Genomic DNA, 18781 nt, shown 5'->3' with positions numbered 1-18781 from the left:
ATGCTGTTGAACAAATCAAAAACAACTTTGATCATTAAGGGATAATTCAAACCAAAATGCTTGTTTTCCTAAGTAAAATTGTTCTTCCTTTTTGGTTAGAAATTAAATTGGGCATTTCTGCCATAATGTTACTTTCGGGGTCTTGGCTACACTTAAAATATCATTACCGAAAATGTCTTCTCTACGTAATTTTCAGGCACTTACTTTGTACGAAGGTGAAGTCAGTAGATGGGCAATGTTCTGAACTGCACCATGGGTGAACAACACAGCCTGGTGCTCCGGAGTCTAACAAAAGCAAGAGACATGTTAATATTTCTCTTCTACTCTACTTACCAAAGAGAAAATTTAAACAGGAGAGAGAGAAGAAAGGAAAAAAGATCATCCACATATTAAATACAACTACATGGTTATGACTTGAAAGGCAGAATTAGTTAAGTTTTAGTTGGATTGAAATGGTACAAATCTATCCATGCACAAAAGGAATTGACTTAGAAAAAAATCTATTTTCAAAGAAATATGACTGGGGAAATAAGGATAATTTTATTTGTGTCAGTAAAACAATGGTCCTTACATAATGTCTACAATGAACTGTTAAAAATAGCTGAACTATATTTCTAAAATGAAGACGCTACAGCTAAGGACCACCAATAATAAAGATTAGAATTAACTCATTTAGACAGCAATTTTCACATTTCAATTTCAAGTTTTTCCTATTGACTTAATTTACTCAGAAATGCTGGCAGATGGGCAAATGACAAGACAAAGTAAATCAGGAAGTGGCGAATAAGGTGCACTAAGCTTGAATTTTAAAATGTCTGATGATTGAAAGATGTTAAAAGATATCTCTCCAACATGAGAATTGCTTCAGGGTGCTCAACATTCTAATACCTAGTTAAATTTAATTAGTAACAGCATGCAAATAAAAGAGTGGAGTATTCAGAGATAGCAAGTGTTAATTTTTAAATTATAATATTGGGTGCACAATGTCCGCAAAGTGAGGAATTGCAACCCAGACTCCAGTGTTATCAATTTAGACAAGCTGGGAGAAAACAAATGCAATTATACACAAGTAGTAACAGAAAAATTCATTTAAATTAAATCTAGTCAGTGATTAATCATAATTGTAAATTATAATCATGTTTTCTTTACACTAAATCGATCAGAACAGACCAACTCACTGTCCTTGCTTTAAAATCACTACTTCCTCTCCCACTGGATTACACGATCTATCACACGGACTCCTTCCGGAATAGGTTCGGCCCAATCTTAATTCCTCTGACTATTCCCAGGATTCCCTTCTCATCCAAGCACTCTAATCAGGTTAATTCATCACAATTTATCATTTCTAACTTGAGGCTTATTCAAAAGTGTTAGTTGTACTGTGGAAGTTCGAAGAAAGAGAGGTGGGATGTGTTCATCCTCGTTTGGCAATTCTGAGTCAGATCTGTGCAGCAAGGGGCAAGTGCAGGCTGTAGAATATTGATGCTACATAAATGGAACCATCATATTCATCAACAGTGCTGACAAACAGTGTTTACTTCAAGTGCCAGAGAATACCATTAACTATTACCCTTCGGAATGCAAATGAAAATCAAACTAATGTTAGCAGAAGCAGAGTTTTGATCTGCATCAAATAGGGGAAACGCCTGGATTGTATCGGTTTGCATGACTTTAGATTGACAGATCAATGTGGAGGAAAAATTACTTTGTTAACATTTCTGAACGTGCAGCTTCTTGATTCATGGAACAACCAGTAGATAAAACTGTCGAGATATATTTTTCCACGAGAATAATCTTGTTTACTAGTTTCCTTTTGGTTGATAATGTTTCCTATATTTGCAAATTAATTTTGTTACAGGATTATACAATGGCCAGCTCAACTCCTTTTGAGATGTTAACTCAAATTTGTCGACTGGAAGATGAATTCACACTCAAGGTTTTAAAATCTAATCAAGAAACCTCTGTATATCAGAACGGTAACAATGGTTAATAATTTGATGCCTTATTATGGTGGAAAATCCATTGTAAGGAACCTCTTTCCAATCCTTGTTTTCCTTTTTAATGTCTGTCCGGCTGGCTGGTTTTAAAACCCCTAACTCTGTTTGGAAGGCTGGTGATTTAAAACACTCTTTCTATCAGCTAAGGCTGGTGGTCAAAATACTATCCAACCCAACCTGTGAACGTTCCACTTGATTAAAATGTTGGGGAGCTGAATCGTATTTATCTCAACTGATGGCCTGCGTTGAAAGACCTTTCTCTCTGCAGTCAGTTCAATGTGTGAGAGGTCCAGTCCAGCACCACCTGCAGGTAGAGGGGGCTGTTTAAAACCTGTTTGAAATCCTCAGGCAAAGGATTCTAATATTATCTCAGTGAGTCTGAGGGCCAGCCAGGTGTAAGTCAGTCAAATGAAAATGATTCCCCAGAGAGAATTCTATAGCCTGCATGTTCTAATTGAAGTCAAACATTAGAAGTTCCAAACCAACCGATGATTTCAACACTTTGCATCCTTGGAAGATAACCAACTACAAAGACTACAATCTGAGCAGCAAAGATTCATTTTACACCCTGTTATTTTGATCCTTTCCTTTCCCCCTCTGTGTGTCTGTCTTGTGTGCGTCTGGGTGGAGGGTGGGATGGGGTTTGGGGACTACCTAGATTAAAAGATTGTTGTTCTATTCTTGCCATTACAGGTTTGTCTCTTCTCTGGTTATAAATAAAGTTTAATTTCAATGTTTTACTTGAAATCTGGTGCCTGTAACTTATTAGAGCAGTCAAGGGTCAAAGATCTCCGGGAAATACAAATTGTTGGTTAATTTGTTTATGCTGGAACTCCGGGCTCTGTGGGGCTGGAATTGACTGTGCACTTGCCTAGGGTGCAGTAACACCATCCCACTACTAATAGTTTACTTGGATTTCAAAGGCAGGAATACCAACTTTGTATGAATTAAGTCACTGGATCACATTTATTTCATCCAAGATGTTTGACTACATCTTACCACATATTAATCAGTATTGTACTACTGGTATATTGCTGTATCATTTACTATTATACAATTATCTTGCTTTCAAATGAATCAGGCATTATTTGTTGGCTTGACCCAACGTTGATAATTATCCCCTTCTGAACTCTACAGATGGTGCTCAACTGATCTCTGGTGTGTAATTTCATGGTAGAAGGACAGGTTTTAGTCTGTGATAGGTTTTGTTCTATTCACAACAAAATGGTTTGTAAGGAATTCAGTCCACTTTCAGAAAGCATTTTTCTTCTGTGAAAACAAGTTAAAAATGTTGGGAAAATGTAAAATTGTAACATGGAATACACAACAGAGATGGATGAGGTTTATGGAGACACCAAAGGCAACTGTCAAAAACCGATCTTGCCCAAATGGACTCAAAACAGATAAACAAAAGATCAAATCCTCAGTATCTGCAGAATTGTATTCAACAATATCTGGCATGATATTCAACTCCCAGAAATAACTTTGCTCCCAAAATCCCAAATCTATCACTTCCTCTACTGTTCAAACCAATTGCATGCAACCAATTTATCACATGTAACACCTGATTGAACTTCCAAGTACCAAATTTTATCCAATACAAAAACTGCCTACTTCAAATTCTGCAACATTACCTCCCCACCTCCATCTTCATCAAACACAGGTTGAGCTTCTGTGTTTTCTGGCCTGCCATGCTCCACCTACATACATTTCAGCTCACTCATATGTTGGCTACACTGATCTTGCACAAATCCTTCCATGGCCTGTCCTCTCTAAACAATATAAGCAGAGTCCTATGAGTCAGCTTTTCCAACTTATGTTTTGCATTACACCCCCCCCCCCCCCCCCCCCGGCTTTATTTGCAGCAGTGTGTTTACACTTTCTACGGGGTCTTCAATCGTATCCTCAGACACAATTCTTTGCACCTCTGAAATGCCTGAAGAGATTTAATACGTTCAAATCATTTGTCATGTGAGAGTGCCTTTAAGAATTGGATGTTTAAGCAATGTACCTTTAAGAAATGCAGTGATGTCAGAGTGTGGGTGGGGCTGGGTTTTTAGCTCAGCCATTTTGAAGTTTTTAGTTTCAATTTGAGAGAGCAGCTGAAAAGTGCCTGGCTGGTTTGGGAGAGCAGTTGGAAGGAAGAGAGCTGGTCTGGTGATTTCTGCAAATCCAAAGACTATAAATATATTGAATGTAACCTGTTGTGCTCCTATTTTTGAAGGATTGAAGTGTTTTGGATGTTTTAAAGAACAGTTTGCAGGATTGGCTAGTGTTGTATTATTTTCGGGGTTATCTTTGAAGTAAGGGGTGTTAAGAGATCCAATGTTTATTTTAAAAGGTTAAGTTGAGTTCATGGAATAAACATTGTTTAGTTTTAAAAACCACGTGTCCATAATTGTAATACCACACCTAGGGAACAAGGGGGAGGGGGAGGGAGTGGGGGAGAGGCGGAGAGGGAGAGGTTGGTTGGACTCCATGATACATTTTGGGGTTCTGAAAACATCTCTCCCATAACACATTTTATAGCAGCTTCCATTAAAATCAACTTCCGGTGGCAACCATGAGCAGTCGCACGTTTGGTAGCTCCTGTTTAAGGTGGATTTTGTTTTGGTCCTTACCCATTCAAGAATACGATTTTGGTAAGCCAGAGGAAGCGACGGAAGTTTTGAGAGACAGTGGACTGGCAGGAGAAGGAGGACATTGAACTTTTGAGGAAGTGTTTCCTTTTGGTGGTTGTTAAAGAGCTTTTTTCTCGATAGAGGAGAAAGGGATTGTGCGAGGAGTGGGGCAGCAGGGTAGCATGGTGGTTAGCATAAATGCTTCACAGCTCCAGGGTCCCAGGTTCGATTCCCGGCTGGGTCACTGTCTGTGTGGAGTCTGCACGTCCTCCCCCTGTGTGCGTGGGTTTCCTCCGGGTGCTCCGGTTTCCTCCCACAGTCCAAAGATGTGCGGGTTAGGTGGATTGGCCATGCTAAATTGCCCGTAGTGTCCTAATAAAGTAAGGTTGGGGGGGGGGGGGGGGGGGGGGGGGGGGGGGGGGGGGTTGTTGGGTTATGGATATAGGGTGGATACGTGGGTTTGAGTAGGGTGATCATGGCTCGGCACAACATTGAGGGCCGAAGGGCCTGTTCTGTGCTGTACTGTTCTATGTTCTATGAGTGGGGGGGGGGGGGGGGGGGGGGGGGGGGAGAGATAGAGCACAAAGTTTTGCTGTATGCAGATGACCTGTTGTTATATATTTATTTTGGAACCATTTGCAGTATTATGGGGATTTTGGTCGGTTCTGTGTATACAACCTGAACATGGGAAAGAACGAGGTGTTCCCGATTGAGACCAGAGGACAGGAGGAGGTGGTTGGGGGAGCTGTAGTTCAAGATGGTGGGGGTGAGTTTCAGGTACCTGGGCATCCAGGTGACGCAGGGGTGGCCGCAGCTGCTAAGTTAAATTTGGCTCAGTTGGTGGAACAGATGAAGGGGGATTTTAAGAGGTAGGATGTGCTGCCACTGTCGTTGGCGGAGCGGGTGCAGACAGTGAAGATGACAGTATTGCCATGGTTCTTGTATATATTTCAGTACCTCCCGATCTTTTTCCAAAGTCATTTATTTTTTTAAAAAGGTCAATACGCTGATCTCGGGGTGTGTGTGGGCGACGAAGATCCCATGGGTCAAGAGGGCTTTCTTGCAGCGGGGGCGAGGAGGGAGAGGGTTGGCGCTGCCAAATATAATGAATTACTATTGGGTGGCTAATATCGCTATGGTCGGAAATGGGGAGATGTCGGTATGGGGGCGGATGGAGGCGGCTTCTTGCAGGTGAATGTGTTTAGGGGCATTGTTGACAGAGCCTCTGCCATTCCCACCGGCCAAGCACTCCGTGAGCCCAGTGGTGCTACCAGCCTTGAGGGTATGGGGGTAGTGTGACAGCACTCGAGCCTGGAGGGTGCCTTGGTGTGAACACTGATTTGTGATAACCATAGATTTGCACAAAGGGGGCTGGATGCGAGGTTTCAGGTGTGACGGCAGGTAGGGATTGAGCGGTTTGGGAATCTGTTCATAGGGAGCAGCTTTGCAAAATTAAAGGACCTGAAGGAGGAATATGAGCTGCCCAGGGGAAATTATTTTAGGTACTTACAGATCCAGAATTTCATGAAGAGGGAGGTGCATTCCTTTCCGGGTTGCTGGATAAGGTGTTGTCAAGGGAGAGAGGAGGAGAGGGAAATGTGTCCGAGGTTTACAAGGAACTCATAGACTGGGAGGGGGCCCCGGTAGGAGGCATTAGTTGGAAGTGGGAGGATGAGCTGGGGAGCAGGTTTAAATTACCAATTATTTTTTTCCAATTAAGGGGTAATTTAGCTTGGCCAATCCACCTAACCTGCACATCTTTGTAGGGGTGAAACCCACAGACACGGGGAGAATGTACAAACTCCACACAGACAGTGACCCGGGACTGGCATTGAACCCGGGTCCTCAGCACCGTAGGCAGCAGTGCTAATCATTGCACCACCGTGCCACCCGTAGTCTTATTCAGTTTAAAGTAGTTCAGAGGGTGCATATGACAGTGGCAAGGATGAATAGGTTCTTTGAGGGAGTAGAGGACAGGTGTGAGTGATACACAGGGAGGCCTGAAAAATATGTCCACATGTTTTGGCCGTGTCTGAAACTGAAGTTCTGGCAGGGCTTTGCGGACATATTGTCCAAGGTGTTGGGTATAAATGTGGTGCCGAGCCCAGAGATAAGTGATATTTTGGGTGTCGGAAGATCCAGATATCCAGGGGACGTGAGAGGCGATGTCTTGGCCTTTGCGTTCCTGATTGCCTGGAGACCGTTGAGTGTGTGGGGGGGTGGATTTTTGCTTGGTAATGGAGGTTTGAGAGGGGAAGGAAAGACTACGTCGCCCAAGGGTTTCTCAGATTCAAGTCAACGTACTTCAAGAATTTCAACTCAGAGATCTCCATAAAGCTGAAGATTAATAAGAACCTGAAATGGTTCCTCTGTCCAAAATACATCAACGAGCGTAGACACAAGAGTTTGCTTGAAATCACAAATTTTGGTAATTATACTCCCACACTCAGAAGTTCCTCGGCAAGCAACTAATCAGAAGGGGCAGCTGCAGCAAATGCTTAAGTACCACATAATACTGGTCCTTCCTTGACTCTTCAAATGCCAAGGCTGTATAGGGGTGCTGAAGGAACAAAGAAAAGTACAGCACAGGAACAGGGCCTTCCGCCCTCCAAGCAGGTGCCGACCATGCTGCCCGTCTAAACTAAAATCTTCTTCACTTCCTGGGCCCTTGCCCCTCGCACCTTAAACCTATGCCCCCTAGTAATTGACCCCTCTACCCTGGGGAAAAGCCTCTGACTATCCACTCTGTCTATGCCCCTCAATCTTGTAGACCTCTAGCAGGTCGCCCCTCAACCTCCGTCGTTCCAGTAAGAACAAACCGAGTTTATTCACCCTCTCCTCATAGCTAATGCCCTCCATACCAGGCAACATTCTGGTAAATCTCTTCTGCACCCTCTCTAAAGCCTCCACATCCTTCTGGTAGTGTGGCGACCAGAATTGAACACTATACTCCAAGTGTGGCCTATGTAAGGTTCTATACAGCTGCAACATGACTTGCCAATTTTTATACTCAATGCCCCGGCCAATGAAGGCAAGCATGCCGTATGCCTTCTTGACTACCTTCTCCACCTGTGTTGCCCCTTTCAGTACCTGTGGACCTGTACACCTCGATCTCTCTGACTTTCAATACTCTCGAGGTTTCTACCATTCACTGTATATTCCCTACCTGCATTAGAACTTCCAAAATGTATTACCTCACATTTGTCCGGATTAAACTTCATCTGCCATCTCGCCACCCAAGTCTCCAAACGATCTAAATCCTGCTGTATCCTCTGACAGTCCTCATCACTATCCGCAATTCCACCAACCTTTGTGTCGTCTGCAAACTTACTAGTCAGACCAGTTACATTTTCCTCCAAATCATTTATATATACTACGAACAGCAAAGGTCCCAGCACTGATCCCTGCGGAACACCACTAGTAAGAATACCAATTCTTCCTCCCGCAAGTGTAGGATGATGACAAATTGTTTATAACGGTTTATTTATTGGATTCTTTCCTGCCAGTCACAAACCTCAGGATTAAAGCCAGTTAATTGATTTTCCAAACTGATATCCAACCAGAGAGATAACTCTGAAGCAAAGTAGAAGTGCCATCCATATTTGTGTAAGCTATACCTTTGAATCCTATAACTGACTAACCATTTAATGTAGTTATATTAATTTTAATATTCATCTCCATGGGAAGCCAGCAAAAATGCAGAGGTAGGTAAAGGTTTGTATCAATACCATTCATTGTCTTTAACTTTAAATACATTTTATTTATTAGATTTATTGTAAATTTGGTGTATATTGCCCAATACCCGATATGATGTACATTCCTCCTTCCTTCTAAAGTCAAGAGGATTGGCATGTCATACATTCTAATAAACCAGGGTAAGTGACAAGGGTTCTTTGCCCAGCTGCAGGGTCAAGCTACCTTGCTATTTGCCAACCTTCCAGTGAGTAGGAAATAAAAGCTTCCAGGAGTGGCCAGTGAAAATAATGCAGAGAATAGTTAGCGTCAAAATCCCAAAATGTGACAAGATGGGGTCATCTATTCCTATCAAAATTAACTTGCTCACATCCACGGTGAAAAATGAAATATTGTCCTAATTTTGGGACTCAATATAAGTAAATACTCCAAAATTAGTACAAAACAGGCCATATGAAGAATAAAGTTACTTCTTCCCACTATGTCTTGCTCCTGTCCAGTACAGTATTTTACCCCCACCCCAACGTTCTCACTAAAGAGAACTCCCATTTTGTTGAATCAGATAAACTTATGCTGCTATTCTGTAGTCAGTTGAAATTGGTCAATCACAATAATGCAGATTGGGACTGAAGCAAATTTATGCAAAATCCTTTTTAACTAGCTCTGGTGTTTGCTCCTTCATTTCAGTGAAATCCTAAACATATAAAAATATTAATCACAGATTTCTATAGAATAAATTCAAATTACAAGTCACTGCACATGCTTTCCCAAAAATAAATGGTTGTGCTAATTTTGTCAAATGTGGTTCAGCTTCATCATAGGTACAGGTTTATTATAATGGTTTAACACAACAATTAAAACGATGACAGACTGCTTTTTGAGTCTACAGTTTAAAAAGTCAGCATTAATGTTTTGAAGATTTTTCAGTTTTTGTGCCTTTACAAACAAAATGTATTTTTTCCATTTCAAATCTCTTACCTTGCAACAATGGGAGAAAATCTGACAGATATACTCCTGTGTATATCGAGATTTACTGAGCAAGGACATGAGGTGTGGAACCACAGTAACATCCTAGGGACAGTAACAAAACAAAAGTTAAAATACTGTATATCCTTCGGAAATAACTGGGTCTCCTGAAACTTCCAACACTAATAAATTTTGATGGTGTGCATCTTTCCTCACACACTCCATTTTAGTTTCTCATTCCTTGCCGACCTCTTGTAAGGAGCCATACTGTACTTGTGGTTAAAAGGCAGGCAGCAATAGCTTTGGTTGCCATGTCAGCCAGCTGGAGGCAATGCAAGAGAAGCCATCTAGAGGTTTGTGTGTGATCGTATGCCCTTTTGAGTAGGCACTCCTGATTATATAAACGGAGCAAAGCAAAAGCTAGCTAAAAACAAGAACAGAGTGGGAAAAATAAAATTTGCATCTCGCCACTCAATGGTCTCTTCAGATATCCAAAGAACTGAAATGCCCTTGTAAAAAGATACAATAACTACAAAATCTATTCATGCATCAAATACATTGTACTTACTGTATAAAGCACCTCCACTGGTGTCACAGGGCTTGTTAATATTGTGCGAAGGCATCGAAGGCAAGCCTCTATAAATTTCAGGTCCGGAAGGAGAAGACCTATTTCACGGATGGAAGGAGGATCCATTACACTCAATGATTTATTTCAACCTAGTAACATTCTTCAGCTAATTATTTGTTATAAGATCTAATGGGGCAGCATGGTGACACAGTGGTTAGCATTGCTGTCTCACGGCGCCGAGGTCCCAGGTTCGATCCCGGTTCTGGGTCACTGTCAGTGTGTAATTTGGACATTCTCTCCGTGTTTGCATGGGTTTCGCCCCCACAACCCAAACATGTGCTGGCTAGGTGGATTGCTCACGCTAAATTGCCCCTTAATTGGAAAAAATGATTTGGGTGCTCTAAATTTGTTTTTTTAAATATCTAAAAATTTAAATCTAAATTAAGTTACTGTGCATGTATGCAAATACTGTTGATCCAGAAATGAGATTGAAGATGCAGTGGATCTTTTAGAGGTTAACAGACTGAAGGTAAAACTGCTAGCACTGAGTCACGGGTATACGCCCACACCTAGTCGGAGGTACATTATCCCATTCAGACTTAAATTCATTAATGGGAATAAACAGGATATCCCTGTTTAGCTGGGGTGATTTACTCAAGATCAACATTGTGCTCTAGGACACTGTGATTTGACCAGTTATTAGCTCATTACAGAATCTGATGGCCTCTTTTGTCTGTAAATTGGAGGTTAATTGCATGGCTCTGGTCTTTTGTATAAACAGGAGTGGACAATCAAAAGCCCAGATAGCGATGATGAGTTCAAATCTGGACACCCCAGGATAGAATCATTGTTTGAGGGCTGAGTGGAGCTCAGGGAGAGAAAAGAATCCTGTTCGAACAGGTGGGAGCAGAAGGATTTGGAAAGCCACTGAGAGGCGTCATGAAAAGCTGCCAGAGACCAGCTTCCGAAAAGGGGTCTGAAGGAGCTACTCTAACAAAAGTAGTATGTTCTACAAATGGCAGCACTAGCACAGTAGGTAGCACTGTTGCTTCACAGCTCCAGGGTCCCAGGTTCGATTTCCGGCTTGGGTGTGCCGAGTCTCCCCGTGTCTGCGTGGGTTTCCTCCGGGTGTTGGTTTCCTCCCACAAGTCCCGAAAGAACGTACCGTTAGGTAATTTGGACATTCTGAATTCTCCCTCAGGTGTACCGAACAGGCGCCGGAATGTGGCAACTAGGGGCTTTTCACAGTAACTTCATTGCAGTGTTAATGTAAGCCTACTTGTGACAATAAAGATTATTCTTATTATAAATATCATTGTTGCCTGTTTGCCAAGTGGAGCTGAGAACTGTATGTTCATTTTAGGTGTTGTTTAATGGGAAATTTTGTGTTAGGGTTTAAAGATACATGGAAGCTGTTCTTGTTAGGTTTGAAGTTTAAAAGCTTAAATATTGTTTTTCTTTTGTTTAAATAAAGTTCTGTTGGTAAAAATACCCACGCCCTATTTCTTATGCAATCACTCCTTCACTCTTTCCGTATAGTCTTAAAATTTAAATAAACATTGCATTCTGGTCCAGTATCTTAGTCACTGTTGGGATCTGACCAGGCGTCCCTAACAATACACCATGTGTAGTGAATAGGGTAGGTGAGCTGCAGGGCTCAGATAGACATGTGGGAGTATGATGTCATGGTGATAACGGAGAACTGGCTCAAAAAGGGTAGGACTGGATACTAAATATTCCAGGATATTACATTTTCTGGAAATGTAGGGAGCAAAAGGGGTAACAGTCATGATTAAGCACATCACAGTTCTGGAGAGAGAGGATGCCCCAGAGGGGTCAAGGACAGAATCTATTTGGTTAGAGCGGAGAAAAAAAGAGGTACCATTACACAGCCAGGTATATTCTATAGCCATCTAATGGGAAAAATATAGAGGAACAAATGTGCAAGTAGTGTAAAGGACAGAGAGGGAGAAGCATTTATGAAGTAAGTTCAGGAGTATTTTCCAAATTAATGTGTTTCTGGCCCAACTGGGAAAGAGAAAATGCTAGATATGGCTCTGAGGAATGAGGTGGTTCATGTTACTGGGAAACACTTAAGAGGACTGTGATCACCATATCATAAGTTTTAGATCAGCAATGGAAAAGAACAAGGAACAATCTGGAGTAAGGAGGATTAATTGGGGGACGGCCAACTTCAATGGGGCGAGAAAAGTTCCAGCCCTGGTTAACTGGAATCAAAGATTGGCTGGCAAGATTTAAACAAAACAAAGGGCTGCCTTCAAAAAGCCAAGATAACTTGTGTACATCAAGGGAGAAAGGCAACAAATCCAAACCAGAAAAGGCATGCATGTCACAGATATCAGGTTGATATTACAATTGAGAATCATGCCGAATACAAAAATAAAAATAAATGAGAAGTCCGAGGTTATGGGTTGAGACTGGCAGCTTATGAGAAGAAATGTGAAAGTCTTTTCATATAAATAGTAAAAAGATAGTAAAATGAGAATGGCCAATTAGGTACCTGAAAAGGGAGTTATGTATCAGAGCAGAAGGCATGGCTGAGACACTAACTCAATGCTTTGCATCTGTCTTTAATAAGGAAGGTGATGCCAAGGTTATAGTGAAAGAGGAAGTAACTTAAGGCACTGAATGGTCTGCAAATTGGTGGAGGTGGTAAGCTTGATGTGCTGGTTGTGTTTACAATTGGTAAGTAATCAAGGGAGTCAGCGATGCAGTATCCAAATATACTGAGGGAAGTATATGTGGGAATTGTGGAGGCCCTGGCCATTATCTTCTAATTATCTTTAGAAGCAGGGGCCAAAGAACGAGAGAATTGCAAATACTACACATTTGTTTCAAGAAAGGTGCAAAATAAGTCCAGCAACTGTAATCCATTACGTGTAACACCAGTGGTGGAAAACTTTTCAAAATGCTCATTCTGGACAAAATTAAGAGCCGCTTCGACAAATCTGGATTGAGGAAAACCAGCTCAGATTTGTTAAAGACAAATCATGTCCAATTAACTTACTTGAGATTTGGATGAGGTAAAACAGGGGGTTAATTTTCTTTTACATTTTCTAATTAAGGGGAAATTTAGCATGGTTAATCCACCTACGCCACACATCTTTGGGCTGTGGTGGGGAGACCCATGCAGACACTGGGAGGTTGTGCAAATAGAGGGTTAATGAAGGTAATGAGATTGATCTAGTGAACATGGACTTCCAAAAGGCATCTGAAAAAGGGCTACACAAGTTAATCAGCAAAGTTGCAGCCCATGGAATAAAAAGGAACGTGGTACCATGGATACAGATTTAACTGAGCGACAGGAAACAAAGCAGTGGTGAACAGTTATGTTTCAGTATTTCAGTACAGAGGAAGATTTGGGGATGGATTTTCATCTTCGAAGTAGGTTAGGAAAATCAGGAAATTTTCCAGCTCAGCTCATTGACCTAAAGAGGAAGTGCCGACAAAGGCAAGATTTTCTCCTGGGGTGTGGGAAAGATAATAACAGAAGTCAGCCCGTCACCCCCAGAAAGAATTCGGAAGCAGCCACATGAGTTATCAGGTGCTGAGGTTTAAAAGGCTTGCCTCAATGCTCTGGGACTTCTTCCCAATTGCAATAAAATCAATAATACAGAACAAAAAAAAAATCCCCTTGCCCTCACACCCTCCATGCCAACTTGTGCCACATGCCCCCCCAAACCCTCCCCCAATGGCTCCTTACACTCCATGCCAACTGTTGGCAATTCTATGTCACTGATGCCTTAAAACCATAACAGCTTTTACTAGACCTATATCCAGACATTTTAAACTATCAGTAGCAGGAACTGCAAGCACTTGAAACATCTATTTTCATATAAATAAACACTGTTCAATTGGCAGAATAGATCAGAGAGAAATAACTGACAAGCAATTTTTTCCGTTTTCCCTTCGGTGCAGCTGTTTCAACAAATTAACGGATGTCAGAGCTGTCAGCTAAAAATGCATAATGAGGCATGGCTCTATTGCGAGGGGTCTCTGGTAGAAAGGGATACACCATTCCAATTGGCAGATGTGTCAAGAACCAGAAGCAACTGGCAAGAGTGACCAGGGGAAATTCCTTTTTACATGGCATGTGGAGAGGATCTAGAATGCTCTGCACAAGAGTGTGGTGGAGACGGATTGAATTAAGGCTTGCAAAAGGGACTGCTTAATTATCTGAAATAAAAACATTTGCAGGGCTGAGGAAAAGGTGGGGGACTAGTCGAGTTGCTCTCCCAGAGAACTGGAAGACAGAGCATGAAAACAACAGGCCAAATGGCTGCCTTCTGTGAAGTTACCATTCTACGATTCTACAATAATTTGCAAAAAGATCCAGGTTGGCATGTGGTGCAGTGGTTAGCACTGGGACTGTGGCGCTGAAGACCCGGTTTTGAATCCTGGCCCTGGGTCACACTCCGTGTAGGGTTTGCTCATTCTCCCCATGTCTACGTGGGTTTCATCCCCACAACCCAAAGATGGTGGAAGATATATTTGGGGGGGGGGGGGGGGGGGGGGGGGGGAGAGATGTCAGAGGTAGGTTCTTTACCCAGAGAGTAGTGGGGGCATGGAATGCACTGCCTGTGGAAGTAGTTGAGTCGGAAACATTAGGGACCTTCAAGCGGCTATTGGATAGGTACATGGATTACGGTAGAATGATGGGGTGTAGATTAATTTGTTCTTACTCAAAGACAAAAGTTTGGCACAACATCATGGGCCGAAGGGCCTGTTCTGTGCTGTATTTTTCTATGTTCTATGTGCAGGGCAGATGGACTAGCCATGCTAAATTGCCCCTTATTGGGGGAAAAAATAATTGGGCCCTCTAAAATTAAAAAGAAAAAAAGAATCCAAGTTAACCCCTGCAATAAAATGATGAACCATCACATTCTCAAGGGCAGTTAGGAACAGGCATCAAATCCTGGCTTTGCAAGTAACATTCCCACAAATTAATAAAAAAATGTCTAGTTACGTATCAGGAATGTGCGCAGCAGCAAATTTCCATTAACTTAATTATATGGCCAATCATGTTGTTCACATGGGCTTGGAACACATCACAGGCAAGCTTGAACCTCATTATGCAGTAGCCAGACGTTAATATCTGCAACTTTTTCCAAACAGGAGTCACTGAACAATCAAAAACAGGAATCCTGGCTGTTCACACCTCCAAAGTAGCCTAGGACGCTGAAGCAAGCTGACAATAATTAATAGTACAGGCCAGGGATGAACCTTGAGATTGTTCTGGTCTCAATGACTAAGTACTACCATGAAAGCCAATAGGACTACTTCATGCCAAACAAACCAGACTGATGATCGCTTGAACTTTAATGCAATCAAAACAGCAGTACCTTGTAGCAATGCTGGAATTATGTGACAATCTAACAAAGATTTGACATTATTTTCGGTGCCCATTGCAAGACTTCCTAATACGACGGCACATTCGGTTTTAAGTTCAACTGTCGAAGTCTCTTGCTGCAGTAGGTAAAGTAGCCTGCAAAACAAAAAAGGTAATTGAAAATATTTAAACTCAAGTTGAAGTCAAAAGGAAATACACAACAATTTTTATTTCCAAAATAATTAAAGTTGCTCAAGCAGATTGCACCAATTGGCCTGTATAGGGCTTTTTAGTTTAAATTTGATAATTCAAATTATACTAAATTTTCACTTTGGTTATATTGCTCACTTTGCTTCATTCAACTTTCTGGAAAATTGTCCTTTTAGTGCATAAGAACTGAATTATCAGGATGCTCGCCAAAAGTTCTATAATTTGGACAAGTTTTTCCACCCTGCACAAGTTAATTGCTGGTAATGATAGGAAAGGGAACATTGCCCCTCACCAAACTCTCTTCTACACCAATTACAGTCCTTAGTCCCTCAGAAAACACCTTGGATTTCAGGAAAGTAAATTTGACCTGCCCCATCCTCCAAATGTGTTGTTTCGAAGGGAAATTAGCTATCTGTCCCAAAACATGGGCAATGCTTCTCAGGAGCTATTAAGGCTTAGCCACACAAGATGCTCTTCCTTATCTAAGCAGGTTATCAAGTTGAGGTGTCGATCTGGTGAAGCGACAGTACAGGACTACTTGCATGCCAAATAGCAGAAGCAGCATGCAACATTGAGTGCTAATTGATGCCACAACCAACTAGTTAGTTCTGCCACATCTAGGCGTGGATTGTGCTGATCAATTAAACAACTAATTGGAGACAGGAGCTTCACAAATATCTAAAACCATGGGGGAGCCAAGCAAATCAGTGCAAAAGACAAGCAAGAAACACTGACAACTATCCTCAGCCAGAAGTGCCAATTGATGATCCATATCGGCCTCCTCCCAAGGTCCCCACCATCACAGATACCAGTCTTCAGCCAATCCCATTCACTCCATCTCATGTCAAAACATGGTTGAAGGCACTAGATAGTGCAACGGCTAGGGGACCTGACAGCATTCCATAAGTAGTAGTAGATATTTGTGCTCCAGAACTAGCCACGCCCCTCAGCAAGCTGTTCCTGTATAGCTACAACACTGGCATCTACTCAGGTAATGTGGAAAACGGGATGCTTGATTGGCACCCCATCCACCATCTTCAACATTGATTTCCTCCTCCACCAAAGCAGTGGCAGCAGTGTGCACCATATACAAGATGCACTTCAGCAATTCACCAAGGTTCCTTCGACCGACAGTGCCTTCCAAATCAATGACCTCCACCACCTGGAAGGACAAGGGCAGCAAATGCATGACAATACCACCACCACCACCTGCAAGATCCCCTGCCAGCCATACTATCCTGTTTTGGAACTACATTGCTGTTCCTTCACAGTCGTTGGATCATAATCCTGGAACTCCCTTTCTAACAGCTCTGTGGGTATACCAATACCACATGGACTGCAGTGGTTAAAAAAAAACGCTCACCACCACCTTCTCAGGGCAACTAGGGAACGGGCAGTAAATGCTGGCCCAGCCAGCGACACCTACATCCTGTGAAAGAATAAATGAAGTTAAATATTTGTACACCTTTCTATTGGTGCATTTTTAAAGGTTCTGGGGTAATTTATTTGAAGTTTAAGATATTATTGGGAACTGAAAGCGCAGGTCAAGAGAAACTACTACTGGTTGGGGAATCCAAGACAAGGACACATAGCATATAATTAGAGCTTGTCCTTTCAAAAGTGAAGTCAGGAAACACTTATTTATTTAACATCTTCCACTACAACCAGATGTCATAAAACACTTTACAACCAATAAAGTACTTTGAAGCCTAGTCGCTCTTCTAATGTAGGAAATGTGGCAGCTACTTTTCAGAGTACTCTCCCATCAACAGAAATATGTTAAAATCAGATAATCTGTCTTTTTGATGATGATTGATGGATAAACATTTAAATATACGGTTGGCAGTTATGCCATGGGATCTTTAAGTCCTTCGAAGGTGACAGACAGAAAGATGATTTTGTTTAACATTTCATCTGAAAGACGGAAACTCGGACAGTGCCTCAGTTCATCAGTACTGTCCTGGAGTCTCAGTCGCGTTTGCTATGCTCGAGTCCTGGAGTGGCACGACTTTCTGGCTCACATGGCAAAAATCCAACCAACTGAGCCATGGCTGACACAGATTGGTAGAAGTTTGTAACTCTCTCCCACGTCAGTATGCTGGGTCAATTGCCAATTTTAAATCTGAGAATAATAGGGCCAGAATTTTCCGGCAGGTCCGACCGATGGCAAACCCCCACTGCAAGGGGTGTATAGAACGGGAAACTCTGTTGATAACAGCAAGATTTTCTGATGCAGGCCATCTCCACCGCCACAAAAGACGCCACGGGACATTGTGGAAAATCACGCCCTAGATTTCTGTTAAACAAAGATATTAAAGGATAATGGGGCAACGGTGGGCAAGTCCCAGATCACCCATTTGGACCAAATGGCAGACCAAGCTACTCCTGGTCCCATGACCCAAACATAGAAAATTATAAAACTATTACAATACCTTGGTACTGCTCCCAGGACAATCAGATTCGCTTTTTGTTTGTTATTTCCAATTACAGCATTCTTCATGTCACTGCACAAAAAGTTAAGCAAAGACACAAAACGATTTTAAAAATCCACCAAAAACAAAGTGGTTTGATACTTCAATATTTAATTTGAAAGCAGAAATTTTTGTTTTCCAAATTTGCGCTCCTGGATACTCTATCTATCACCACAATTTCAGATGTGTCCATTTTACATTAACAGCATTCAAAAGGCATCTTGACAAACACATGGATAGGATAGGTATAGAGGGATACGGCACAAGGAAGTACTGAAGGTTTTGGCAAAGGTTGGTATCATGACCGGTACAGGCTTGGAGGGCAGAAAGGCCTTTTCCTGTGTTGTATTTTTCTTTTGTAAACCAACAAGCTCACTATGGGCTACATATGGCCACCATCAGTCTTCCACTTCAGTGTATTTTTTGGCCAGCTGTTGCACCCATTTCAGGTGACATCAGTTTCTAGGATGCCCTTCTCTATAGTGCTTGGTCTTGTTATTCCTGGTTTTCAAAGGGATATTCAAACACCATTTGCTGAGTTAACATTTAAATCCCAGCTCATCTGATGTTTAAGGAAAATAACTTTTTCCCCTCTAGGTTGATAAGGCAAGCCAAACAAAATTGTGTCTCAGTCAAACATCACTGGAACCAAGTACTAAGCTTCTTCTTTAGAAGAGAGGTCTACAGTCATTATTTACAAAACTAATTAGGATACCACTTTCATTGTTACTTATTATGACTAATCTGGAGATCAGAATTTAAAATGTGATTCTCTTCAGTACTTTAAATTATAGCGTGTTAAAAAAACTGCCACACAATTATGGTTTTAAACTAAAAGTTCTGAATATTTCTTGTGTAACAACTTCTATTAAACAAGTTGCATACAGAGATCCAAGTATACTTAA

General features: G+C 41.7%; 1 protein-coding gene across 8 annotated transcripts in view; it reads right to left on the bottom strand.

Annotated features, from left to right (window-relative positions):
- armc8 (armadillo repeat containing 8) overlaps positions 1-18781 on the bottom strand; it is a 112217-nt gene that overhangs the window by 80714 nt on the left and 12722 nt on the right. For all 8 annotated transcript variants that reach the window (XM_038789031.1, XM_038789029.1, XM_038789027.1 and 5 more), the window contains 5 exons: positions 17838-17909; positions 15209-15351; positions 9846-9943; positions 9290-9382; positions 205-285 (listed from right to left, as the gene is read on the bottom strand). In XM_038789031.1, the coding sequence (XP_038644959.1) occupies positions 205-285; positions 9290-9382; positions 9846-9943; positions 15209-15351; positions 17838-17909 (487 nt within the window). The remainder of the gene's footprint in view (positions 1-204; positions 286-9289; positions 9383-9845; positions 9944-15208; positions 15352-17837; positions 17910-18781) is intronic.

Source organism: Scyliorhinus canicula, chromosome 2 (assembly GCF_902713615.1).
Source record: "Scyliorhinus canicula chromosome 2, sScyCan1.1, whole genome shotgun sequence".
In the NCBI taxonomy this organism is placed as follows: Eukaryota; Metazoa; Chordata; class Chondrichthyes; order Carcharhiniformes; family Scyliorhinidae; genus Scyliorhinus; species Scyliorhinus canicula.
This window is presented reverse-complemented; position numbering and strand designations above follow the sequence as displayed.